This window comes from Orbicella faveolata, unplaced genomic scaffold (assembly GCF_042242905.1).
Source record: "Orbicella faveolata isolate gen_17 unplaced genomic scaffold, um_ofav_v1 contig_25, whole genome shotgun sequence".
In the NCBI taxonomy this organism is placed as follows: Eukaryota; Metazoa; Cnidaria; class Anthozoa; order Scleractinia; family Merulinidae; genus Orbicella; species Orbicella faveolata.
Window position 1 is genome coordinate 22,994,705 of NW_028301553.1, and position 27,774 is coordinate 23,022,478.

General features: G+C 37.8%; 2 protein-coding genes across 2 annotated transcripts; both read right to left on the minus strand.

Annotated features, from left to right (window-relative positions):
* Positions 1–532: 532 nt before the first annotated feature.
* LOC149109519 (uncharacterized) lies at positions 533–22,305 on the minus strand. Its single transcript, XM_089294458.1, has 20 exons — positions 21,492–22,305; positions 20,731–20,887; positions 18,474–18,634; positions 17,064–17,181; positions 15,985–16,056; positions 14,872–14,943; positions 13,840–13,911; positions 13,318–13,389; positions 11,844–11,915; positions 11,400–11,471; positions 10,923–10,994; positions 10,277–10,348; positions 9,207–9,278; positions 7,520–7,591; positions 6,422–6,493; positions 5,682–5,753; positions 5,373–5,444; positions 4,480–4,551; positions 1,305–1,382; positions 533–617 (listed from the first exon to the last, which is right to left on the minus strand). The coding sequence occupies exons 1-20, from the start codon at positions 21,784–21,786 to the stop codon at positions 533–535; spliced, it is 1,902 nt and encodes a 633-aa protein (XP_089150584.1). The 5' UTR covers positions 21,787–22,305.
* Positions 22,306–22,985: 680 nt separating this feature from the next.
* Positions 22,986–26,488, minus strand: LOC149109520 (CUB and peptidase domain-containing protein 1-like). The gene is made up of 4 exons (XM_089294646.1): positions 26,437–26,488; positions 25,654–25,854; positions 24,903–25,148; positions 22,986–23,297 (listed from the first exon to the last, which is right to left on the minus strand). The coding sequence occupies exons 1-4, from the start codon at positions 26,486–26,488 to the stop codon at positions 23,137–23,139; spliced, it is 660 nt and encodes a 219-aa protein (XP_089150772.1). The 3' UTR covers positions 22,986–23,136.
* Positions 26,489–27,774: the final 1,286 nt, after the last annotated feature.

The window sequence follows — 27,774 nt, forward strand, 5'->3', positions numbered from 1 at the left end:
CAAGAAAAAAGGCAAACTTTGCACTCAGTGCAGGTACCCGCGAATTAAGTGAAATAACCTCATTAGCATATTGGTTGGCTTAGCTGGTTGGAGCAGTGGAGCGCTAAGCGAGGGTTTAAATCCCAAGGCGGACTTACGAATGACTGTTACGATCACGCTGGCGGTTTGGCCAACATCTGCCTCTGTTCAGATTGTCGCGTCATTGGGCAGTGAACCTAAGCTCTTGGCCTTGCCTCCTTCACCTCTGCTAGTACCAGCAATCTTGAAGGGAACGGAAAGAAACCCCCCGCACTATTCGAAAAGAGCTAGTAGGGAAGTTCTTTCCATGTGCTGAGGTCTTTCCCTCCACACATCTCATGGGTGGGGTGGGTGGAAATGGCAGGATGGGCTGACCACCTGTCCTCGAAACCTGTCTTGGTTTCGAAACGTCTAAAGGGGCCCATTGTTCTGAGAAAGAGCAAGGGTCGACGTATATATAATTATAACTCATTTATCGTTATAAATTACTTACAACTTACTTTTCATTGTTGACTTACACTTTCATTGAAGCATATTTATTGTCAAGAATTCTAAATGCCTTTGGTTCAATTGTCTTTATTGGATTATCTGACAAGATTCTAACAATAAAGCATAAAAATCAGCGGCAACAACAGCAACAGATTAAATGAGCAATGGAAACATGAAAAGGACATTGTACTTTAACCTTAACGAGTTTTCGCGCGGATTTTCACATCATACTGACATGAAAGTAAATCTTTCTATCAAAACAGTGCATGTGTGGTCCGTTTTTTACGTTACACATAACCTGCTTCGTTTCCAAAGGCAGCTGTCCCATAGAATAATGCACAGATCATTTGAGTTAGACGCTTGAAGAAGAAGAAGGAGAGTGTCACTCTGCAACTAGTACTGTTTATCAGTTCACCCCATTCAAGGCAAATAAGGTGATGATGCATTTTTATTTTCGCAGTACGTATACAACAGATATCTTTTGTTACTATTTAGCACATTGTAAACGTGTCCAAACATGGTCGTGGCTCTCTCAATAATCACGTGGATCGCACTCAACAGATATCCTACAATATACGAAATTTCATGTGTCACGAAGAAAAATGGTGGATTTTCCGGCTATTCTGCAGCAAACTCAGAAACCCGTGCTTCGTTTTCGGTATTTATTTACAAAACAATTATCCTACTTACACGTGTAGAAAATCCCCGGATGTTAAACCAGCTATCTGTGTGCGTGTGTGTGTGTATCTCTGTTTTTCTATCTAGCGTGTTCTAACAAATTAAATGGTCTGTCTTACATCACTTGATTTGACCTCGAATTTAGATTACTGAATGCTCCGCTTGGAATCATCTCCAAACGATTGCTGCCTAGAAATCTAAAATGCACAAAACGTAACAGGGAAAACGACGTAAGATTAATTAAATGCTTACAGTTGAACATTTCTTTAAATGGATCAACTGCTAACAATAATAACATGTTAAGAGGTTTATTATACGTTTCAAGGAAGCCGTGAAGATATTAGAGCTTTCCCCTTTCAACGCTCATTTTCTGCTTGATGGGACCAACTCAGTATGATCCCTGTTCCCACAAGCACCGCTTTGAATTGGCTTAGCAGTGCTCAGTCGAAGCGCTCCGAACTTTGCTGGTAAAAAAGCATCCAATATTGTTGGATCCAACATAATGGATGTGTTTGAGTGCTGGCTGCTGTTGGATTTTGTTGTTTGAAGTGCACTCAACCCATTGTTCAAAGACATCCAGTATGTTCGACCCAAGAACGAAGTGAACGCTTTCACACGTCCTTACACACTGATTATGTATATGGTACGTTTATGTCTGGCAGATAGCCAGACATAAACGCAGACATAAAGAGATCTCTTCTACTGTTATCGATGAACATCAGCCGGGCAGTGCCACTGTCATTGTCACTGTCACTCTCAATGTCATTGCCATTGCCATAATCAGTGTCATTGTCAGTGTCATTGTCGTTGTCGGTGACACTGCTATTATCAGTGACATTGTCATTATCATTAATTTTTCATTGTCACTGTCAGTGTCATTGTCAGTGATAAGTGTTATTGATACAGTAAAAACCCGCATAAAAGAACACGTGTTTTGGGGTTTCAGGCTGATTTTGTTCTTATCTATCGAGTGCTTTCTGCAAAATAAGTCTGAAAATGTTCTTAAGGTGTTCTTAAAATTGTTCTAAAAATTAAATACTGCACAGATGAAATCAATGTGCAAGCACAACATTTTAATCATTAATCAAGGCAATAATATTACACTGGGGAAGGATAGCAGTTCTGGTAATTAACATCTCGTTACTCTAATTTAACTGGCACCCAATTTTTTTTTATATAAGAGCAATTTTCATTTTTCAGGCTGAATGTGTTCTTATGTATATGGTACTTTTTTGACCAAATTTCGGCCTGAGTGTTCTTAATCCACTTGTTCTTTTATGCGGGGTTTTACTGTAGCGTAAGTAATAGTATTAGTATTGATACCTTCATTTAAAGAACTTTTTACAATAACTGTCTAATTTCTCGCGCGCTGATTGGCTCATTTTTATCATCAATAAGAATAAACACGAATAAGATTTTAATATATGCAATCTTTCAAGTTCAACTTTCAGCTGTCAAACTGTCAACTTTTTAACCAATGAGATTTTATGGACTTTTTTAATTAGCCAATCAAAAAGCGAGAAAAGATATTGACGATGTTCGCGTCATTTTGAATAAAATTCACTCATCTTTGTTTATGGCAAGTTTACGGCGTCTTTTCCCCTCATTTATTACCGGTATTGGACCATTTTGGGGTCTTGTTATGGTAAAAAACAAATTGACGTCAGTTTTTAATGCGTCTGTCCTCTTATTGATGATAAATTTCGTCATAACATTGTCGAAGTTTACTGCGGAAGCACTCGCCTGCGGCTCGTGGTTCCATAGATACTTTGACAATGTTATGACGCAATTTATCATCAATAAGAGGACAGACGTATAAAAAACTTAAGTCAATGGCTTAACTTGACAAAATTACCGAATTGTGATTGGTCGAGAGCAGCACAATTTATCCCAGATAGCACCCCTTAGGACAACGTTCCATGACAACGGTGCGTGAGCACAGCAAAACGTTGCAAATTTGAATGTTTTGACGAGTGAAACTGCACGAAAAGGCACATAAACTAAAAGGCACATAACCATTCTCTGGAAGAGGGGGATGAAAAGGGGTCAGCAAATCTGTCAATCCGTGCTAATTTTTAGGAAAATCCGCCAATCCGCAGATATATTTTTCGTAAATCCAAATCCGCAAGGTTCTTCTCTCTTGCTGTACTATCAGAGACATAAGTACCTTAGAACATTCACATAACTTATGTTAAATAAATATTTTAAATTTTGAATTTTTTAATATTTTATTATTATTTACTTTTTAATTTTTTTTAATAAAAACTGCTGAGCAACACATAGCAACAGATCTTGTCTAGAGCTCTCTAGTTGATTTGTTGCAAAAGAATATTAAGTTAAGTTGCTTTGTTTTGGATGTCCCAGTGCGCAATTTGCTCACCAGCAAGGTGTTTTTTTTGTACCATGTGATCGTAAACTGCAAAAGGCCTATCGCATTCGTTTGCATGGATCTCACGCTCAATGCATGAGACTTGAGAGTTCTGTTGCCAACTTTGCCAAGAGAGAATGAGATACCTCATCCTCCCTTGACTTTGTTTATTATTCGCTCGGTTTTGTCACTAAGACTATCTCAGGGATTAATTTAACAAGATTGATAAAAGAAGTAGTTTGAACCATTGGTGTAAAACTAGTTCTCCTTTCATTTTTTTTTAAATCCCTGATGACGTCTGTGTTATCAGACAGAACCAGTCGGATAATAAAGTATTAACAAAGATCTGTTGCTGCGTGCTACTCACTAGCTTTTAGTAAAAAAAAGAAATTAAAAAATGTAAAAAAAAAAAAAACATTTAAAATTTGGGAAAAAAATATCTCGATCCGTACTTCAAAACAAATAAAATCCATAATCCTTGCTGAAATATTGAAGAAATCCGTGATCCACCGAACTTTAAAAGTCCGCCAATCCGTAAAATATATCCTCAAAATCCGAAAATCGAGCACCTTTTTTAGCCAAATCCGTCGATCCGCGAACCTATTTACCCCCTCCTGGAATGATCTGTTGAGCTAACTTATCAGAATACACGATAATTAACAAGTTGCGCGACGGCTCATACAATTGGTAGTTTTGTTGAACGAACAATAAATATAAAAAAAATCGCACAACCTTCTCGTACAGTTCACTCCCTTGTACCTATTAATCACGAATTGTACTCGAGGTCGTGCGATTTCCTATACAAATTTGAATCTCATGTGGATTACAATAGATATTTTAACTAAATTAAATGTTCCACACAAAAAATCACTCCATCTTTGCTTTACTTCACAGTTTCAACACAAATTTGGTGGCTGTATACATACAGGTATCGGAGTTCGGTAGCATTAGCAAACGTTGCATTTGATATCTTTGATATTTTGTTGTTCCACAAAGAGCTGATGCAAATAAGAACAAAATGGCAAAATCAAGAAAAGTGCTGTGTAGAAATGATCACGTAGTTCGATCATCATATGATACTGTTGTCATATGTTTCGGTCCTCAAAGGAGACCACTTTGCAAACTTTGAATATTTACTATCATAGGTAAATGGCTGGTGTTTGTAGCCGATATAACGCACGCTCTGATTGGCTAAGCGCGAAGGTAAAATTCTCCCGTAATGTCCACGGGCCGACAATAAATTATGCAAAAACAAAACAAAACTATAAGCTGTTTTTTTTTCTTAAATTCTAATCGTAACTGTAACAAAATTCTCGCATCTGATTGGCTATCACCAGCTACGATTTTCGCCCAAATAGGACAGTGTAATTGGACTGTACGCGTCATGCCAAAGTAATTGGACAGTACAGTCCATCGCGCGCGCGCGCTGCAAGGGGGTAGTTTTTCTCTCCTTTCTTTCTCGGATTTTGTTACAGTTACGATTAATTGGTAACAGGACTTCGTGTCGTCCAATTCGGTCTGTAATCATAATCGTGATGTTGTTAATCACTCGTATGGTTACATGCCGAATTGAACTCCACTCAGTCCTATTACCATTATATATCATAAACAATTTAGTAACCTTTAACGTTCAGTCTTAACGGAAAAATCACAAACCTCGTCGTTGCTGTATTGAAGTCGCTATCACTCGGTCAGTATGGCAGGGCATGACTTTGAAATATTACTCATCAAATCATTTTTTAAGAAACTATATTTTTCCCTTTAATCAGATGTTGTTCCCTACTCCAAAGTCCTTATTTATGGTGACTTATATACGTACAGGAAGTCTAGCTTGTTTAGCATGCCAAATATTCCGTCAGGCAAGACTGTAATGTTGTTTGACTGCAAAAACCTGAAAAAAGAAATAAAAGTTCAGTTGTCGCACGAAATTTAATCTTAACCAATTTCCAGTTGAGATTTTGGGTTTCTTTTCCAAAAATTTCCCTGTACATTCCCTTTACTAGTAAGCACAGGATTCCTCTCCCAATGGTGCTACAGAGCTAGCGAACGCACATTTTTTCCCGTAATTGGGGATAAAGATAAAGTCAGGTTCCAAATCAATCTCGTCGAATACTTTATTTCCACTCACAGGAAACGAATCTTTTTGAAGTTGTCGAACGCTCCTTTGGGCAGCTCCGTTATGAAGTTTGATTCTAAATGCCTGCAATTAGGTAATATCACATAAATGATAACAGTTTAATCTGTTCTAAATAGCAGAACCACATACGTTTGAACGTAATAGTTTCTTTAATCTGATAGAAATACTTCCCATTTCACACTTTATTCAAAAGTACAACGCATTACGCTTTCCTGTTTATTTTTTCGGCTTAACAGTAGCTAGTCCCATAACCGACTGCCCCACTTCTCGGTTCTTCTCACTCGACACCCTTTGTCAACTCTTGCCAATAATTTATAGGCTATAAGAAAATCATTAACACCATGAAACAGTTTTGCGCTAAAATTTGCGCTAAGGGCCCGTACGCACTTGGTTGAAAAGATTTGTTTGGCTCTGACAAAAATCTCGACGAATTTTGTCTCCACCAAATTTTGACATTTTCAGCCATTTTAACGCCTACAAATTGTAAAATCCGACAGTTTGACCCTTGACAAAAATTTTTCCTGCTCGAGGTAGGACGACGGCGCTTTTGAAGCTCGGTACGGTTTGGCAAAATTTTGGTAGGACGAAAAACGCCGTTCGCACTTAGCTTGCAGAACGGAACTGATAACAGACATTTTTTTGCGAAATAAACAAAAATTCGCCTAGTGCGTACGGGCCCTAACTCTTCAAATAACGAATAAAGTTTTTACTCCATACTAAAACAGTCTTACAGTCTCCAAAGCTCTGTTAGATTAGCGAACACGCCATCAGGTAGAACTTTTATGGCGTTTGATGACAAATACCTGTGAACAGCCAAAGAAAAATTAGGCTTCCTGGAGAAATCCAGGCTATAGACGTTTCGCTAACAAGGAATTAAGTCATCGACTGTTTTTCTCATAAAAGATCCTTTCCTTACAGAAAGAAGTCTTCAATTTCTATTTGGCAACCGACTGCGTGAACGTAAAGAAACATGCCAGACGGGAAAAAGAGCGGTTTTAATTGATTGTCGTAAAACGAAACCGAAGGAAATATCCAGGGCCAGTCATAACAGACGCAAACGACCCATCAGAATTTTAAGCAATTGCATGCAATAGGTCATTTCCGAATTACCTCAGGCCCTCTTTCTCAAAGCGAGTCTTAGTGCTCATCCTTTCATATGCAAATCAGTGAGTTTAACTTGCTTGTGAATGAAAACTGATTTGCATATGAAAGGATGAGCACCTAGACTCGTTTTGAAAACTGAAGAGGCCTGAGGTAATTCGGAAATAGCCTATTGGCACCAAGCACGGCAAAATGCGTGCGTGGAAGTTGCGATTGCTTTTAGTCAGTTTTGATTCTTATTGGTTGAAAGTGGTTACTAATCATCGGCGTGGAAAGTTCAGTGTTCCAAGGAAAAAACACACACAGATATTCATGAACTGCTTGTACTGTTTGAAATACGTAATCATTTTTTTCTCGTACTGGTGGATCATGGGAGAGAATTAAGGGAGTGGAAGATCCACGTTGGCGGTCTTTCAGAAATATTATTGGCGTTGTTCCCCTGCTAAATATGACAGGTGCACCACTTTTGACTTGAACGGATGCCGTTTTGGATCTGTTTTATGCTTCGTGAGTATCACCGCTGAAATTTTCTTGAAGCCGCAATGGCCATCACATCCTTCCCTCCCCCTCCCATCCACGTCTTGTTCAGAAATCAAGAAAAATAAAAGCCCAGGAAAACTAGACATGAGTTATTGATAGAGGTGAATAAATACTTTAACTGCATTTTCTAGGCACAGGTCACATCTTGAAGTACACAGCTGTTAGAGCTCAGTCTTCTCTGCACTTACAGATCGCTTAGATATTCCAAGCTAGAAAACACACTTCCTGGGAGCACAGTAATAGAGTTTGATGACAAATCGCTGTGAACACGTGAACAAATACTTTAGATTTACTGGTAGACTGCAGTTTTAACCTAAAATGGTCAACTATATCCAGAGGTTTGATTCATAATTTAAAATTTAGCTCCACGATCGTAGTTCTTCTAGATCTCCAAAGCGTTCTAACATCGTTGAACAACATTTTACATGTCGCTGGTAAAAAGGTTTAGAACTTTTAGCTCTATACCTGAGATGATGTTCCACCAATTTTAGTTTATTGGATGAATTATTTGCTGTCGGTCAAACATTTGTCTCTCTTTAAATAGTGTCAAATGTTAACAGTTTGAACGTTTTGTCGGGCGGTTAAGGTTATTCCCCAGTATTGCATCGCGCATCCCTATTGCACATAATTTCATGCGTGATTAGCGCGCGCGCATTAAGAAATGGCGGCTTTTTCTTTACAGCTGGACCTCGCCATAGAGGTAAATCGTCATTTTCTCGCAAACGAGTATGGTAACCTATCATTTTTTGCTGTTTTTTTGAATTGAGTAATAAATTTCTCTGTGTAAAATAAATATGGACCAATTCTCAGTGTAAAACAAAAAGCAATCGTCAGAAACCTGAATTTAACAAGCAATCGTGACTACAATCATGGTGCTATTGTAAGGATTTATATGGGTATAAGCAAGGTGCTGTTGCTCCTAAACGAACATGGGGACCCCTCATTTTTATTTCAAAACTTAAGTTCCTATAATATAAATAATCAATAGGCAAAGTTTCACAAAAATCTCAGTGCAGGTTCTATGTCAGTGGAATTACCTTAAACGTTGAGTCGAACAACCATCGTCTCCCCGAGCCGCCCGGCCTCGCCTTGATTTCATTTCATGATAAAATTGCAACGATTCCAATACAAAATAGATAAGGGAAATCAGAAAAAAACTATTTGGACTTAGCTTCGTCGACCTCAGATGACGTTTTGATTTATGAAACTTAGTTCTCTTTTTATTATTATTATTTAGCACTAATGCGGAATTACAAAGAGAGGCCAAAGGCAGAGGCTTGAAGACTAAATGCGTATGTGTTTGTTAAAGTTGTCATACATTCGATTCTGAAGACAAATTGCTCTAACTGTTCCACCGGAGCTTTGTTTTCATGAGGTCTGGTATTTTTTTGAGAAAACACAAATAAAAAGAAGGTGTTCCCTTGGTCTGGAAAATAAACCCTAAGAGGGAGTCGTTGGTTAAACGAGAAATCAAACGGTGTTTTTGAGTGTATCTGGTGATAGCCTCCCACGCAGTCGTTTTAGGGGACTCCGATTTCACCTCCTCCGCACAAACAAGTCATTTTGTGGGGAGGTAAAATACGAGTCACCTAAAAACGATTGCGTGGGAGCTTAATCTGGTGAATACTATCCGCAAATCCGAGGAGAGTGTATCTTGTTATTTCAAGACAATTTGTGATCCTTTATCCTGTTGAAAATTATATTAATGATGTTATATTCAACAACACTTTTTATTTTCTGAACTACGATTTTAGCATTTTTGGACAAGAAAATCATAGAGGCAACTTTAATTTTTTGCACTAATGGGGGATGGGAAAACAAAAGGTAGTCGTTTTCTGGTTGCATTACCGAGTTAATGGTGCCGAGTTAACTTACAGAAACGCTAGCCATTTTAGATTGCCAAACACCCCCTCAGGAAGGACTTTGATAGAGTTGTTCGACAAATCCCTTGAAGAAACACAAGGAAAGTCAAATCAGTGAAGGAACTAACATAATATGCTTTGTGCGCGGCGCATGCGGTTAAAACTGATAGTAGTAAGGCCTGTTGATGTTCAGTAACGAAAACTTCGTTCAGTATCTCTATATCAAAATAAATCTTCCATCAATAAGGCTTGCTCATTCTCGGCGATAAGCGCCTGTTTATGAAATTTTTCATTCGCATCATGATCCTTACCAGCATGGGATGGGTGAGCTTGGCTGCTGTGGATCTGTCGCGAAGAAAATTTCCTACAATTGCACTCAGCTGGCTTATTTACTAGTGAAAGGCTTCATCAAACTCTCTTAGCTAAACCCATTTGAAATGACCCTTTCAAATCGTGATATATCGCATGATTAATTTTGTTAGGGTAGTCTCACTTTTGTCTTGAATTTTTTGTTTCCATTACCCATTCCTGGTGCTATCCAAAGAAAGTTGGCACTGACATATGTCCAAGCGTGACTAGAACATGGTTTGCCTTTTGCTTGGAACCACCTTTGTCTGGTTATATGTGCTAAGCCTTGCCATGGAGTAAATTCAGATGATATGCTAATGTAGAAGGTGGTTTTACTCAACAGGAAAAGATTCATCTGTATCCTGGGCAGCTTATAGCTATTTGGGAAAACCAAACCTTTGCAAGGGCTGGTGGAATCTAGATAGAAATTTTGGGGTAACCGAGGATTTTTAGAGATATTTTAAAATTAATCATAGTGAACAGATTGAAATTTTCATCACAATTCGGTGCTCAATTCTACTCAAAACTGAGTGACCACCTCTGGACTTATTTTTAGATCCCTCTAGCCCTCATTAATTAAGATCTGCCTTTCTCACATAATTATATGAAAACCGCAGGAGTACTTTTGCTTAAGGAAGCACCGCCTTAAAGAAACCCTGTTCTCGGACAATCTCGAAGTGCAGATGCACAATCAAAATACACGACACGCCCTTAAATGCTTCAATTTTCACTTACAGGAAATCTAGTATCTTCAGGCTTGAAAACACCCCTTCAGGTAGCCTTGTGATATTGTTGGATTTCAGACGCCTGAAAGAAAGGCGGTATTTTATTCATAGAATACAAAATTTCCTACTTAGCCGTTCGTCCCTGTTATTCAGCGGCAAGTTCAAAAGGTATCGGGATTGCGATTCGGATCCTACGGAATATCTTTTAAACTATACGCCATGTTTGAGTTCTTACTGCACTTTCAGATGGAAGGAATTTTATCCCGTTGATCCATCTCCCGATAGCACTATGCAAAAAGTCAGCATATGACGTTTATTTTGGGAAGATCTTTGCACGAAAATCATGCGTAGGCTACCATGCTTATGAAGGGTGGTAGCGCTGAAAATCAGTTTCATTCAGTTGATCTTGACTATAACATCCACTGGTTTCTTGACCACTATAAACAACAACGTTTAAACATTTTTTTTTTGGAACATTTTCTTGTCATGTACGGATAGGGTAATCCGTGTTGAGAATAACCTTTCTTCTGGAAAACGTTTTTTCTCCGTAACCTTTAATTCCTAAACCCAGTCACAAAAGAAGACGTTTTAATCTGTGTTTGTTTTTAAGGCATATTCCACTCAAAGTATCCTCGCTATCATAAAAAATGACGTACAAGGTGTAAAGTTTTGACTGTTTCAAAAATAAACGTTCTGGCAACGCTGCAATATGGTTTGATGACATATCCCTAGGAAAACAAAAAGGAAAAGAAAGTAGTCATGGAAGGAACTTTTATGTCTTTCCTCGGCATATTGTTGTGCTAACTGTATTATGACAGGGCATGGAAAGAGGTAAGATACTGTTCAATTAGTGCATACCCCCTCCCTCCCATGACACAGTTGTCATGCAATCGGCAAGATCATATGCTCAGTTGTTATCCCGCGCCGGGTCAACCTTGGTGTGAACACGTGCTTCAGTTTATCCCTCCTTTTTCCCTAACGCATATTTTGTACAACACAATGATTTGCAATTAGCCTTTCATTTGACCCGCGCTGTTAATGCCTTTCAAGGTTTGTTGACCGTCGGTGGTCGTCCTAGTACGTTGAATGAACATTCGTTTAAGTTTGTTTCCAGTACAATAATCTTCACTTACAGGAGGAAAAGTTTTGTGAGGTTGGCAAACACTCTCTCAGGTAAGAATTCAATTGCATTTGAAGTTAAATACCTGTGAAAAGATAAGCCGTTAAAACTGAATATATAGTTTTTTTTTCTTAAGCAAAAAAGACATGCTTGTATTTGTTATTTGTAGTACGAGTAGTTCTCGTTTAAGATTTCGGGTAACATTTGGGAGCGGGGGAGGGCAGGTTTGAATTTTTAAGTTGACGTACCACAGCCTAAAAACATAATAAGTAAGAGAAGACAAGGCACGGAGGCCACATTTCGGAGTCTTGCATATCATGGAATAACCTTGAAAACAATTCTAGCGATTTGTTCTTTGTTTTGTTTCATAGTTTTTACACTTTGTACATATCAGATATCTAATTGCAGTAAGCATATACAGTTAAAGGCGCGTTTTGCCTCGCAACCGTGTTCTTACAGATATTTAAGATCCCGCAGATTTGCAAATACCCCTTCAGGTAATACCCTGATCGCGTTTGATGACAAATACCTGTAAAATGGTAAGACTTCAACAAATATAATTCTATCAGACTTGCGTATAATATATGTACCTAAAATTGCGGGACTAAATTACTATCCCCCATTCAAGGACTTATTTTTATTTACCAACTTTAAAAAAAATGCCGCTTCCAGCAGCATCTGTTAGACCCATTATAGAATCATTTATTCACAATATGACGTTTGGTGTCGACGACCCAGAGATGGTCAGAATAGGAATGTCACGAGGTTAAATTATGTTAGTCTAGAAATCCCATGCATTTTACTTTTTTCGAAATCACGCTAGAAGTTCTATCGTGCTCGTGCAACATAATTAAATCTTACTTTGAGCAAATGAGCAAGTGATAAATTTTTCATTGTCTTTCAGCTCATGTTAGAAGAGAGCAGCCATTGTGATTACAGTTACAGGCATCAACAAGGCTATTAACCTTACCCTAACTACCTAACAACGGTAAAAGCTATTAATAATAAGGAGTCTAGGAAACCACGACGGCGACGCCGAGGACAACGTCGATTTAAAAATGAACTGATATTTTACTTGCGAATCTCGCGATAATCTAAAGTCATTAAGTTTGTTTGTCACTATCAAAACTTCCTCGAAACTGGATATGGAACACAGCGTTAAATTCGAAATAGAAATTTTGAAAATTAGCCGTCGTCGTTCACGGTCTCCAGACAACGCAGAATTTGGTCATTTCACGTTGTTGTTTTACAGAGGACGACAAAGAAATATACCAAGAATTGTAACGCACGTGCACCGCCATTTTTCTGCTCATTAAATCTTTTGTTTAGCAGCGTTCCCGTTGCCGATGCCGTTGTGGTTTAGTTAAACTCCCTACTACTTGATGTTACTGCCCTTACGCGTGATGTCATGCACTCTTTAGTTATGATCCCGAGATGCGTTGCGCGTCAAAAAAGCATGTGCTCGATCGAAGTAGTATACCGTCACCGTCAACATTATAAGGACACAAACGTAAGTTTTGGTTTCGTTCTTGCCTGTCTTTTTCCCGTATTCATAGTTGTAATTTCCTTTGTTGTTAGTTTTCGAAACCGTACGTTCGTACAAGCAACGAATTACAAGTACGCGTATTCAAGTTTGTGTAGTTTTTAATCATTTGATGCGTCCACACTTGAAAACAGTGTAAAAACAATAACAGGTTTGCTCTTCCTGACCCAGAGGCCAGGTCACTAGGCACGCAGCTTTAATTTGGGGGGTAGAGTGTGTGCCATGTTGGAGGAGTAAACCAGTCTTCTGGGAAATGAACTCTATTTTTATGCAAAATATTTTTTTCGTTTCAATAAACCAATATGGCCGCTGGTCACGTGAACGAATACCCGCTATTATAAAACGAAGACATAGAAGCTACGCGTGGCGTACTGATTTTATCACTTACAGCTTCTGCAGCTTTGTCAGTTTTACAAACACACCATCGGGTAGGAGTTTTATAGCATTTGAAGACAACGTCCTATTAAACATTTTTTGAAGGTTATTAAACTTTTTTTGAGGTAACAAGTTTGGAGGCTATAGCTAGTTTTGATCTCACACTAGTTTTACCTCAAGCAAGATGTGTTCTTTTCCCTCGATTCCAAAAAGGACAACAAAAACCAATGAAGCACGAAAAAGGCGTGCAAAACTACACTTTTGTTATATTTGAGGTCGAATTTATCTATTTTTATCCTTAGTGTAGAAACAAACATAAAAAAAAACGTTGTTTTAAGTGTTGTTTTTATGGTGAAAGTAGTAGTTGTGGTCATTGTGAGACACATTTCTGATCAATATCTCTTGCTCTTGGCATCATCATCACCATAATCATGTAACGCTGGCAAACGGCGTCCTGATTTATGATAATATCCAGTGAGAGCTGCCATGCGATATTGTCGCTTTGTTGTTACCGTAACGCTTAATCTTGACTCACAGCCTTTCTAGATTAGTCAGATTCATAAACGAATCTTCGGGTAGCGTTGAAATAGCGTTGGACGACAGATCCCTGTGTAAATAAACAATTAACGTTAACTACTTGTTTCCCGTTTTGTGAGGTATGACTATAAGACAAAGGACTCCCCTGCCTTAAATACGGACACTGCCAAGACACCTTGCAAATAATTGGACTGGGCGAGCCGTCAGTCATTTTATTCTAGACGTCGAGCCGTCAACATCGTAGTGTAAGGTTCACCCGGGAAGGTTCCCAGCTCACGACATAGTCATTGCGACTCGAAGATGTCAGTATAAGTGAACTGAAACGAAAGAAAAAAATTCGAGAAGGCTGCGAATCGTGGTTATTGGAGAAACAGTTAGGGGCTCCAAATTCAATTGTAGCCACAGTGTACCGTGACTAATATTTTGGTCGTTTAAGCACTAATAGGAATAGTCATTTAGAGTTATACAGCTAATGTTAATGGTTAAAACCACCTATTACCCAAAGTTAATTTAACTGTTTTCATTTGTTGACAATTTCGATTGTTAAGAATGATTATAATGACTATTGCTATCGGTCGTGACTATTTAAAATAGCTATTTTAACTACAATCCCGGACAAAAGTAGTTGAGACAGTTGAGCTAGATCACGTAACCTCTATGCCCCCTAATCAATGTTGGAAAAGGTCGCGTTTTTTTTTTTTTTTTCAACAAAAAGGGGAAAAATCTCCTGATTATCAACATTGTAAGTGGGGAGAGGGGAGAACCTGCTTCATGTCCCAACTTTTTTGTCTGGGATTGTAATCAATTTTTACAGTGTATAGGCAGTGTCCTTGTTTAAACTAAATTTTCCCCAACGGTATCTTTCGGAGACTTTATTCCGTTTTCATGTTTTGGAGGTCAAAAAAAATCGAAGAACCATCAAATACCACTTTTCATAACGAAAATGCTCCTAGAATATCAAGCCAAATTCTTAAAAGGGGAGCAAACCATAACCTGTATATTTGGCTAATGTTTTCCACAGATTACTCACAGTATTTGCAGCTTTCTTAGTTTACCAAAGACAACACCAGTTAGACGTACAATTGCGTTAGAACGAAGATCCCTGTTAATAGTTACGAAAGAGGTAGTTATAATAAAGTCATACATAAAAGTAAAAGGAAAGTAGTATTGAAGGCAGTGTTTAAGGTCGTGTAGTAATGTTGACGTTTTAAGACTGATGGCCTTTCAGAGACAAAAAGTCTTTCAGATGGAAGTCCTAGGTCAGGGATCGGACCGCGCAGGGGAAGGGGCCACCCCACTTTTTGTTTTGGAAAAAAATGAATTTAGTAAAATAGATTTTCAAAAATAAAAACTGCTTTAATAACGGACTAATAGTGGTCGGCTAAAGCTGTTGGGGGTCACGGGGAAACATCCAAGCCTGACGAAATAAGTTTTAACCGTTTCTAGAGTCACTTCTCTCTCCCCTTTCCCCGTCAGTTGAAGAGGCGGGAGCAGCCCCTGCACTCTAAAAATTGCTCCGCGGGCCCTGTAGATTCGGTGTACCACATTGACTTTCTATTAGTATGCTGCATGGAATATTTCTGTCCTCTGTCGTACTTTTTTGATCACAAGTTTGTATAGATAATGCATCCAGCTAGCGAAATTGACATTTAGTGACGCCTTCTTTTCAAAACTGCTTCGTTTTGTAGATATCATCTTTAAACTCGACGAAATTCAACAATCTTGCACATTTTACAAAGAAATGCACAGAGAGCAGACGTGTGTACTCGTACGCCATACGGGAAATTCAAATTGCCTGGTACTCTTTGAGTTTGAATGAGATCTAAACCTCCTAGAAACTTCAGAGCTTTGCTAAAATCAGCATGCAATGGGGGATATCCTTGTACTTGTCTTGTCCTATGCTTGTCTACCTGGCTTGCCATTTAATCTCATATTTAAAATCATTACGCCGGCAATTGTAAAATTGTGTCATTCACTGATTCGCTCCTTACTATTTCCTGGTGGAAGTATTAGATGTGTAGCAAATGATATTTGCATGCCTCAGATTCTATACTAATGTCATACTGCATATTAATTAAATATTAGGTATCACCATAATTATTGAGGCATGCATATTGGGGACTATAATCGACGTTCCACTCACAGCAGCACCAGATTCGTCAAGTTATCAAACAAATAGTCGGCCAAGAATGGTGTAGTACTTGAGAAAATATGTCTGAGAAAAGAGAAAAAATCTCTGTTAGTGATTCATCTGCAATGTGTTGCCTTAGCTGTACTTCTTGATTTGTCAACAGACTCAGATTACCATCAACATTGACGTAAAGGTGATCACAAGCCACAGAGAAACATATAGAATAATTAAATGATCCCGAAATAAAATGAGACGGAAAGGCTTCCCTACGTCGACAAAAGAGAGGATCTAAATTCAGTGTGAATATGTGGAAATCTTATACTTGAACAGGTCGCTAATACAAAACAGGTGCCCGCAATTTAGAGCCCTTAGATGAAGGTGATGCTGTCAGAGTCAAGCCATGCATAGTTTTTTCTTATAACGGTTTTTAATTAGAAAAAATATTCCTTAGCTGTTATTGCAGCTTATTCTCTGAGTTAAATAGTTACTCAATGTATTTTAGGCTTTATTACACCCATTTGAAAATCATTGGTTATTATTGCAATCTGATTGGCTCGCAACAATGCAATTTATTCCCAAATCGCACTATTTTGTGCCCTAAATCTCATCCTTTTTTAAGCCCATCAAAATTCAAAACGGGTTTTCCTGAAGTAAACATTAAATAAATATTAACACTGGCAAAAAATGGCGTGATTTCAAAATGGGCGTAATAAAGTGGTCATTGAACTTCATGTCGTGCGATTTTTGTCTGAAATAATACTGGTGATTTTAAATCACGCGTGTGATTTCAGACCAAATTGCACTACACTCAGTTCAATTTCCATTATAAATTCACACGAATCCATATAAAGACTATATAAATATGATACTATTTCGTGTATAAATAAAGATTGATTGATTTAATTGGATTAAAGAATGAAGATGCAAGTGAACTGTGCGATACCGATGTAACCGGCGCTCTACCAACTGAGCTAACAAGCTAACACGCCTGGGAGCTGGCCTTTTGTAATTTGCAGTGTCAACGTTTTCGAGAAAATCATACTAATCATTTGGCTAAAAAGTGTCAAATAAACCAGTTAACACTATCTTACAGTTTCTTAGTAGTTGTTGGTACACATTTGACGATGCTCGTCAGAGAAGTTACATTTTTGCAGGACCAGGTTTTCCAGAAACCAGCCGACCGTAAATAGGAACACGGCAGTCTGCAGACTAAATCATACCAAATACCGTTTCTTTCATTAATGTCACATATATGTTTTTATTTGGTTATTGTTTGCACAATAATCTGTTCAAATCAACAGAGGAAATCGTGTACATGGCTTTGTGCGATATCATAGAAAATACAGCCAATTAGAATGCAGAAAACCGTTGTATAAATACTAGTTATGTAGTGCTTTTGATTGGTATCCCATGGAATGTCCAACGAGTCGCTTTTATTTTCTTCGTATACACACGAACCTTTAGGCGAGTGTGTATGCCTAGAAAATACTAGTGACAAGTAGGATATTCCATGGTCACGAGAAAGCTTTCAATTGCATGTATTTTCTATGGTTTTTCTATGGTTTTTCATAGGAAAAAAAAACAAAAAAACATAGACCTGCACAATCAATGCGATGCATGGGAAGGTTCAGTGGAATACCGGCAAATATACAACGGCTTTACTGCATTCTGATTGCCTGTATTATTTATGGCACGGTGTAAACGTCGGCCTTCCATTCGACCTTCCTACCTCTGATCGAGCATAACTAGTATTGACCTCTGTATTGGTATATGTAATTCTTTATAGCACGGAGCAAAATAGATATGTAATGCTTCACTGTGCAATAACACTTGTATCTTGGTTTTCGTCCTATGCATTTTCGCAAAAAGTCACTCCAAAGTATATCGAAGGCATGTGGAGGGAGGATGGCCGAGTGGTTTAGGGCGCTGGATTTCAATGCAGTGACCCGGGTTCAAATCCCGCTCTGGCCACTAGCTAGTGTTGTTCTGGGTAAGTGCCTGGTTCAACCCCTCGGTCATCCTCGTACATAGCCAGCCAACTGGTCTGCCTCTTGAACTCTGTTGTTTTCGTTCGTATTGTTTGTTTCATTGGCCCTGAAAAGCTTCTCTAGGGGAGTGGTCAATTAAGTATTAATATAATAATATAATTTCATATGATATAACAGATATAATATAATGTAATGTAATATAATATGTATTAGGCTTGGGAAGGTTGAAAGCTTGTAAGTCCCATGAACATGTACATATAGCCAGTTAGTAACGTTTGTTATGCAACTGGAATAAATACACAATGCCCTGGGCTTGCATTTTTAGAAACGTGTGGGTCGTTTGGTGCCTCAAATAGCTCCCTCTACGGTCTGGTGGGGACGGATCATTAGAACGGTGATGGGGGGAAGGGGTGTTTTGGAAAAACCAAATTTGAAAAAAAAAAGGTAAAGTTAAGGTAAAAAGGTAAAATCTTTATTTAGACACGGTATTACCTTCAGGACTTTTCCACTTACCGTGTTCAACAGTAGTGAGTTGTACAACAAATCCTCTTTTCTCGGTGACGCCGTTTGTGTGAAATGTTATGTGTAGGTTCTCGCTGTTCACACTCACCAGAACAAACGTTCCAGTTTGGTAGCCACAGTAATTAACACCCGCGATCTGCAAATAATCTAAACTGAAAAATAAAAGATAGTAAGTAAGTAAGTAATCTTTATTTATCCTCGGTAAAAATTCATCAGGCTAAAGACATAAAATTAGACTAAAAATTCAAAAGTACAAACCACGAAAGATAAAACGCACTGGGGATATAAGCCCCTTTGAGCGCTCATGTTTGTATTACTTCAAATAAACTTGACATGCCATTATCAAACTTGGCAAGTGAATAGAGGACAAAAGTCCAACGTTTTTGACCAAAAAATTGACAGCAAAAGTCAGATGATGACGTCATAATCGATGACGTCACACCATACTCTTAATTTAAAGTTTGGAAATCCCAACGTTGTTTTGACGCTTTCAAAAGAGGGCAACGAGAGAAGTTGAAATCTGAAATCCCTTTTTAATATCTCAAATATTAAAGGAGATATGACAATTTGAACTTCAAGGAATGCTCATTCAGTAAAGCAGTGATCCCCCCTGAAATGAAACTTTCGAAATGAAAGCTCTTTTTCGTGTTTGCAACTCTACTTATATTGCAGGCTGATGGCTTCTGATGAGCAGAACGTGTACAGCTAGAAAAAAATCCAAATAAAAGCTATTCATACGTTTATAAGCAACAAAAAAAAAACTATGGTGTGACGTCACAAAAAGTGATTTCATCGATTATTTAAGAGATTAAATTATCGTTCTAAAGGCGAAAACAAAGGGCGAAATCATTTTTAGGTACACCAAGATCTTCATTTTATCGAATTTGTAGCATTTTTCAATGAAAACTGAAGAAAGTAAGCCAAGGGGGTTAAATTGCGAAAAAAGTATAGTTCCGGGGAGACACTGAAATTTCTTTAAATTGTTTTGACTCAAATAATATTGGTCATATTAAGAAATGGTTTTCAGTACATTGTTCTCCTAGTCGCGCTCTATCATTTGATGTAGTTTATAGTATGAAATTACGAACTTCATATATCACGTCTTGTTGACGTCATTAATTATGACGTCATAATTTGACATTTTGTCAGTTTTTTTCCAACTAAAATAATTAAGACAGTAATCCAGGGATAAAAGCAAAGTTTGGCAAAAAACGAAGCAAAATTGGTGTACTTGCACCTGTTTAGCGCTTGGAGGGGGTTAAATCCCCAGTGTGAAAATTATAAATATAATTGCTTACAATGTAACCTATCTTAAATACTATTACGCCAATATTAAAACCTGGTTTCCATGAATGCCGTGTCTCTAACGATTGCTAAGGTAATTATTTAAAGCAGTTCGAAATTCAATCAGAGTTTCTCTGCTTTCCTGACATTATGGGGCAGACATGGGCAGACTGTTCCAGAGGACTGCACCGCTGTAATAAAAAAACTATTACGAAAATATTTTGTGCGTGGTAAAGGAACGACAAGTGTATTGGCAGAATCACGGCGTGAGTATGGCGTGATATCATTACGGTCCACAAATTTGGAAAGTAAAATACTCACGGGCACGGTCATGAATGGATTCAGACCAACAAAGCTTTTGTAAATTATCACTCTTTGTTCATTTCATTTGTTATATTCCATAACAAATTACCAAGGAGTGCATTTGTTTTGTAACTCTCTACGCGCTCTTTAGTATCCTTAATAAACTAGAAGATACTAAAGAGACCTTTCAGCTAAACGTTGACAAGTTTTAATGAATATTTCAAGAAATGGCACTGAGAAATTTGGCGGTATAAGCGAAATAAGCGTAGGCTTACATCTGGGGAGTTTTTTCTGTGACGAAGTTTTCTTATTACTACAGTAAAGAATAGTAATTTTTTTTCTGATTCCGATGCATTGCATTATCTCACTGCGTGAAAAATCCCTGCAAGGGCACATTCTGTATTATAGAGCTGGTTAGGAAGGATTTGTACCGCTACATTATTTATACTTACAAGGAGAGTGGATAACTTATAAAATAATTATAGTTATTCTATATGCTAAACAAGTCCGGTCCATGCTTACAAAAGGATATAGAGTTGCAATTAGTATCGGGGGACGGGTTGGAATCAGGGTTCGTTAAACCTATTTTCCTTAAAAGTGGAAGTTCTGGTTAATCAAGTCACATAGATAATGAATAATGAATAACATATGTTCTGCTTACCTGCAAGTGGAGTGGCTCTGAACATAAAAATCTTTAAAGTATATTTTTAAAGCCATGCCTTGGGGAGAAGGAACTTTGTATTCACAGTTCAAGTTGTTCGGGTATTTGTTGGGGTACCTGTGGCTTGTCAGTGTGTTGTTTACCATCGCATCACATCCTGCCAAACAAAATGTCATAGTTTCCGTTTGTTCTAGCGGCTGTCAACACTAAATACAATGTATCCCGGATGAAATGTACTTTTCATTGCAATGTTTAATACAAATATTTCTTACTTATGACAGCATAAAGCAGTAAATAATTGAATATGAATTGGTCATAATGCCTTCTGATTATATGTTCCCTATTAACTACTTTTATGGCTTTTAGAAAGGCAACTGAAACAAAGCTTAATATATTAGAATCACAACTAGAAAACACAAATTCTTAATTCAACCCAACTGTTGAAGTTAGTTCAAAATAGTGAAATAGGGAACGAAAAAAAATCACATGGAAAGAATTCCTCTGAAATGGGGTTGCCTACCGCGAGACTTGAGTTCATTTTGATGAACATCTGACAGGGTCTTTACGGCGTCATTCTGATCAGGGCCTTCGCAACTGACCGCGTAATTTTATCTTTTCTTGTTAGTACGAGTTACTTAGCCTTCGCTGCGTCTGCTTTCTACTGATCCCCAAAATAACGCATTCACTCATTAAAGGTACGGGTTGTCGCGAATTCTTGGATGTGACTGTTTTTCCCTAGTCCTGTCAAAGACAAATCGTACCTTTAAACATGACTGGAATAACCCTTTTGTCAGTCCCATATCTGCTGGTTGCCACACAGGTGTAGTTCCCTTCTTCCATTATCATTGCATGTAAACTGTTTGTCCTATTCCCAAATAGGTACGAGGTGCTGTCTGTAATAGATACGTATACGGGCAGAGTTCCAATGGCTGAGCACTGAAGGTATTGCCCTTGGTATAGGCGTACCACCGGAGCTGGATTTGGCAGCAAAATCCTTGGTGGAGCTAAAAGATAAGAGAAAAATAACGCCATTGTGACCCACTGGAAAATCATCATAACCAGCGAAGTGATTTCCGAAGAAGAGTGAGGACATTACGCACTCAAAATGGCGGATGCAGAGGACACACTTTATTACAGTGGGCAGGCGCTAGTCATGACCGCTGACCTACAGTGTAGATATACAACATATGCAACAGCTAGATTAATAGAAAAAGTTGATTTGGTGCTTTTGGGAGTATTTCATTTCTTTATTGAGGGGATGCCATACAATCCCTTATTCCTATGATTTTTTTTTTCCTCTCTCACCCTCACTTTGGTCTGCTCACCCATGACAGCACATTATCAAGCAAAATGTTCAACATAAACATGAAACAACATAAAACCTTTATTTAAGCAGGATAGGATTTAATACATGTAAAATATTTGATCAGTAAAAACTAACTGCTGTGCCGTCAAAAATAGTCTTTGAAAAAATCCCTGGCAATAAGCCGTTTCTTTCATTCCTTGAAGCTTACATTAGTTGTTTTATCATTGTAGTTCACCATGTTCCACAATATAGAACCTCGATAGGCTAATGAGTCTCATAAATCTGCTATTGTATCTACGGATGGCAGCTACCTCGTGCCCTCGCAGCGAGTGGCAAGTGTCTCGTGCGTTTACCTACAATATTTCCACATAAACTGTCAGGTAATACATTGTTACGTTGTATGCGTTGTGCATCAATTTAGATATTTCTAGTTTTTAACTTTTAGATTTGATTGTTAACCAATTCACGGTCTCCATTAATTCACTGGATGCCATGTATTTAGATACATTAAGGAGCGTTTGAGTCTGAGTGAAAGAAGACACTTTTCGAATGCATCAACATCCACCGGTTCACAAACTGCCAATGCAAAAAAAGGAAGTTGTCGCATTTCTTATTGGACTTACTCGGTTGAACTACGGTGAAAATGATCACAAATCCTTGTGCTGGTGCAGCATAGTCAGAATAAAATGTCAGCACTGCATAGTCCCCTCCTAAAACAACTTGCTTCCCAGTTTCATTGCCGCAGTATTTACCAGCTATTGTATTGCTATTATCAGCAATCTCCACGTAGTCGTAACTGCAAGGAAAGATCAGTGATTTGTGGTGTCATTCGTCTTGCTCGACATTCATATTATTCCGGCCGTTTTTTGTTTGTATTGTTTTCTTTTTCATGACCATACTATATGCCGCCAAAGGGATCAAAACTAAGAAAATGAATGTTTTCGGGAGTTGTTCTTCCCGAAATGGGCATCATAACCTTGAATCCACCATGCAAAATTTCTTCATTATTTTTTCATGTCTCTTTGCGGTCATTTTTTTGTTTGTATACATTTTTACCAAGACAATTAAATATTATTTCTACTTTTCCCTAGAATAGCAACTTACCTACAGTGGTAATAAAATTCTACGTCAAAAAATTGAAAGACAAATTTCAACGCCATCTTGAGTGGAATGGGTACTTTGTGAACGCAGCGTAGATTGTTGGGATAGTCGTTTGGGTACCCAGGACTTATCAATGCATTGTTAACTACCCGGAAACAAGCTGTCAAAACAAACAGAAACACTATTTGAAAAAAAAAAAATCATATACGATTTATTTCTGGACGTCATCCACAATATTTTAAACGCAACGACATTTCACAAAATTCTAGTTAATACAATTGCCACTGTTTTCAGATCTAGGATAATTTTCACTGTTGTTCGTTTAATTGTCATTTTTACAGGCCATTGCCCTTTCAAGACATTCTCGGTATACTCTTTCCATTGCTTTTTTTTTTCTCTTTCACATTTTAATACTCACTTAATTTTATTAATTCACGCAGGGGCCAAACCACCCCCCTAATGTTTCATGAAGGCTATATTTGCTTGGTCTATATATTTCTGAACCAACTTTGGCAGATGAGCTTTCTTTGTTCTCCAGTTTATTTTAATTTAGAAGTTGTGACAAAATGTCAGATTATGACGTCATAATTGATGACGTCACCAAAACGTGCTATCATTTTTTGTAAAATCTGATGTAAAGATTATGTCATTGGAAAGGCCTTGACTTGAGGAGTAAAATGCCGGAAACCATTTTTTGCTATGATTATTATTTTTTGAGATATGGTAAATTAAATGTTTTTTTGCTGTCCCCCCCGGAATTTGCTTAACCATACTGTCCTTCTTAAGTCAGTCTCTCTGGTTTATTTTTTTCAGTTTTTTTTCTAGGAAGGCTAATAATCTAGAAAAATAGAAAGCTTGATGTTGTCAAAAATCGTATGGTTTTAGAAATTTGATTTTCGGCTTTGTTAGGATGGTATTAACAGTAAAAAACGGGTGACGTCACAGGTTATGACGTAACAAAACTAATTTTAATGCAATAACACTAGAGGGATATTTTTTTATTCCGATTTTCTTCTTTATTTTTGCTTTAGTCAACATTATCAATTAGCTTATCAACATAGCTGCATTTGCTAGAACAAAATTACGGCTCTAATTTGGGGATTTTTCTCAAGGGGGGGACCCCATATTTTGCAGAGATATTTTTCATATTTAAAAATGTCATATTTCATTTAATTTTTGGGATATGGACAAAATTTTTTTCAGGTTTCAACTCCCCTTGATGTGCTCTTTCGAACACATTGTAAAAAATATGCATATTAAAAACTTCAAAAGTGGCAAAAAACATGACGTCATGACTGTGACGTCACAACTTTGACATTTACTGACATTTTTCACGTAAATATAATTGGCAATAGGTCTCCTGCTCATCTGCCAAGTTTGGCGTAGAAAGAGTCAATACTTTTTAAATAATGCGAAATAATGTGAAATATCCAAGAACTGACGAAACATTTGGGGGGTGGTTTGGCCCCTACGTGATTGTTAATGGCACCATTGAAACAGTTAATGCGACAATCAAGTTAGTTTTGTAGACCTCATGTCTTGTTTTGCCGACAATTTTTTTTTTCATAGCATTCTACATTATCTATTTCTCTATCCGCTTCTCTTGATGAAGAGTACCTAGCTGAATGGGTGTTTTCTAAGATGACAATTTAAGGTCAACCTACGTTACCTTGATATTTGCTGCCAAAGCCGTATAATGTGTTTAGGTTTGCACATAACCGTTAAAAAAAACAAAAACAAAACAGAACAAAAACAAGAGACTTACGAAGAAAAGAAACGAGAATGGCTTTTTTGTCACTTCCGTAGTTGTTAGTAGCCACACAGCTGTAGTTCCCTTGATCCATCAGAACAACTTCGGCAGTTTTAGTTTTATTTACCAATACTGAAGAGTTGAACACAATGGCTACGTATATGGGAAACGTTCCATTTGCTGTTACTGAGCATGACAGTTTACGTCCCTGATACACAAGCATGGAAGGAGCTGGATTTGACAGCAGTGCCTTGGGTAAGGCTAGGAGGTAAGATAATACTTGTCAATCATGTACAAACGATGATAGAAAATTTTCGTTGACGTTAATATGTAATGGAGAGGAAGAGAGAAAAGGAACGCCTGTTTTAATTACTTTCTGCTCTGTTGGTAGACCTGGCACTATAGGCATCTAAACGCTATACGTTATCTCGATGAAATAAAATGGAGTTTTTTTTTCAATTTAGTTTCAAGAGAATTTCAAGTTTGCTTTGGTTTTGCTTCACTTCGCTCTGTGATTGGTTGAGAAAATTCGAGCCACTTTAATTTCTTAGCGAATGAGAAGCAAAACCAAAACCAATCTCTAGTTGCGCGAGCACATTCTCCTGCGCTTCTCGCTGGTTACATTTAATTACTTCAAATTCGGATTTGTTCACTGAGCTGTATGCTGTCTGTCTGTAATTGGTCAGAGTAATTTTGGTTTTAATACACTCAATTAAAGGCCACTATATCCTCAAACTCTATTATCTTGCCTTTTGATTGCACTTACTAGGTTTAGCAGCCTTGAAAGAAATCTCAAATCCTTTTTCCACCATAAAGAAGTCTGAGACAAATCTTAAGACAGCGTAGTTTCCACCTACAAGAACTTCCTTCCCAGTTTCATTACCGCAGAATGTATCTACTGCAGCATTGTTTTCATCAGCAATCTCTAAATAGTCCAAGCTGTAAGGAAAATTGTGTTGAGTTTGGGCTCATTTAATTCAAACATGTATCTGTTGTCTCTTTGGTAACGTAAGACTTGATTATCATTTATGCTTTCCTTGAATTCAAACCGAGTAAAATCGTCATAGTTCCCCCTTCCGGCAACCGAGTTAGTCGACAAAGAATGACGTGGCTACATTAAAATCACCTTCGCCCAATCTTCGAAACAATCTCGAAGGAAAACGTAAGGTGACTCTGAATCCACTCCAAAGGCGTTTTTACAACTTGGTAAACTGTTGGATCCCATCACGCTAATTATTTTTCAACTTGAATACAAAGTTTGGGTCGACGCAATTATTTTTCCTAAGTTAAACAAAAGCAAAGGGATGAAAATCAGCTACTCAGCTTTCTTTTAGCTAGCTCTTTTTTTATTATTATTATTTTGTTTACCAGGGAGTCCCAAACATTCACACTTGCAAGTATAGAGAGCTTCTTGTAGATTCCAGTTCTGAAATTTTGTTGTTGCTATATTTTGTTTTATGAACATTGTAAAACCTAAACTAGAGACAAATATCCAAAGACTTGATTTCATTTCGAGTTTTATTTCCAAGATGCATCGTTACTTACCTACATGGGGACGAATACTCCAGATGAAAATATTCAAAGACAACCTTTAGAGCCATGTTGGGTGGAATGGGCACCCTGTAAACACAGTTCATATCGTTCGGGTAATTACTCGGGTACCCGGGGCTTTTCAGTGTATTGTTTACCACAGAACCACAGCCTGCAGGAGCAAATAAATCAGATAATACGTTTTATATAATAAGCTGCATTATGCATGGATTTTGATTGGTTCTTACTTGCGTTCTACTAGAGGACAGACGCCCAGATGACGGCATCATTGAATAACTTTTTCCTCCGTTGTTGTTGTTGTTGTTGGTTTTTCTGTTTAAATGGCGGAAAGTTTTGAAAACTTAGGGGACATTTTACCAGGGTGGCCAAACGAAGGCGTAGAAAAAAAAAGACTTTCTGAGGCTGTGGATAAATTCTAAAAGCAAGAAGAATAATTAAAAAAGAAGACACGTTTCTTTGTAGAAATGATTAAAACAAAAGACTCGAGGAGTCTTAGTCGAACACCACAAAACAAAATACAAGATGTTTCTTTATTATATAAAACAAATAGATTCCATGTTGCCGTGCGTCTGTTCAGAAACAGATTACACAACTGACACTTCAAAACGTGTTAAGAGTGCATCCACAATAGGATCAGGCAGAGGCGGCACAAGCTATCTCACCGATTTCGATAAAGCTTGGCCACTTTGAAGGGGTTCACCCAAAACTACTTCAGTTTAAGTTTAAGGAAATTTGGTCAAAACCGGGGGGAAGTTGATCACCCCCCTTGTTTTTTTACAAAAATGACCAAAAATCACCTAAAAATGGTCAAAAGTATAAAGTTCTACCGCTATAAGAGTTCAAACAAGTCTTTGCAAATTTTCATTGAATGTTGTCCTACCCAACGACAATCTATTGTCTGCGTTTCGTTTTCCTACGACTAGTTCCTATCACACAAGTCATCTCAGCCAAGACCCCCCTCACACCCAATAGTGAAAACTAGGCCAAAATACCTCCAATATCGAAGCATGCTTCAAAATATGGAGCATACCGTCTAAAAGGTGGGACTTCATACTAACATTATTTGCAAAAAAAATCTTTGGGCACTCACTGAATTATTCCACAGGAGGGCTCCAAACATCTCGTCCACCACAAAGTACCGGCGTAATTTTTTTTCATTATAGCACGCAAATTCGGTAATTATGACACAGCAACAGACAAAAAATGCCGAAAAATGCTTACACACCATAAACTTTAATGAAATAGAGCCATTTCGAAGGCTTTTATTTGTCGTAAGCCATGGAAATAACAATCGGCGGGCTTAATGATGGCTTCTATTATTGTATAAGTGAACTAC

Coding starts and splice junctions, on each gene's coding strand:
- LOC149109519 (XM_089294458.1), bottom strand. CDS start 21,786: ATGATGATTTTCCAGTGGGTCACAATGGCGTTATTTTTCTCTTATCTT. Junction 16,057..17,063: donor CCAACAACTACTAAGAAACT/GTAAGATAGTGT, acceptor CTCTTTTCTCAG/ACATATTTTCTCAAGTACTA. Junction 5,754..6,421: donor CTAACAGAGCTTTGGAGACT/GTAAGACTGTTT, acceptor ACCTAATTGCAG/GCATTTAGAATCAAACTTCA.
- LOC149109520 (XM_089294646.1), bottom strand. CDS start 26,488: ATGGCTCTAAAGGTTGTCTTTGAATATTTTCATCTGGAGTATTCGTCC. Junction 25,149..25,653: donor TTTCAAGGCTGCTAAACCTA/GTAAGTGCAATC, acceptor CTTACCTCCTAG/CCTTACCCAAGGCACTGCTG. Junction 23,298..24,902: donor CATTCTCGTTTCTTTTCTTC/GTAAGTCTCTTG, acceptor TTGTTTTGACAG/CTTGTTTCCGGGTAGTTAAC.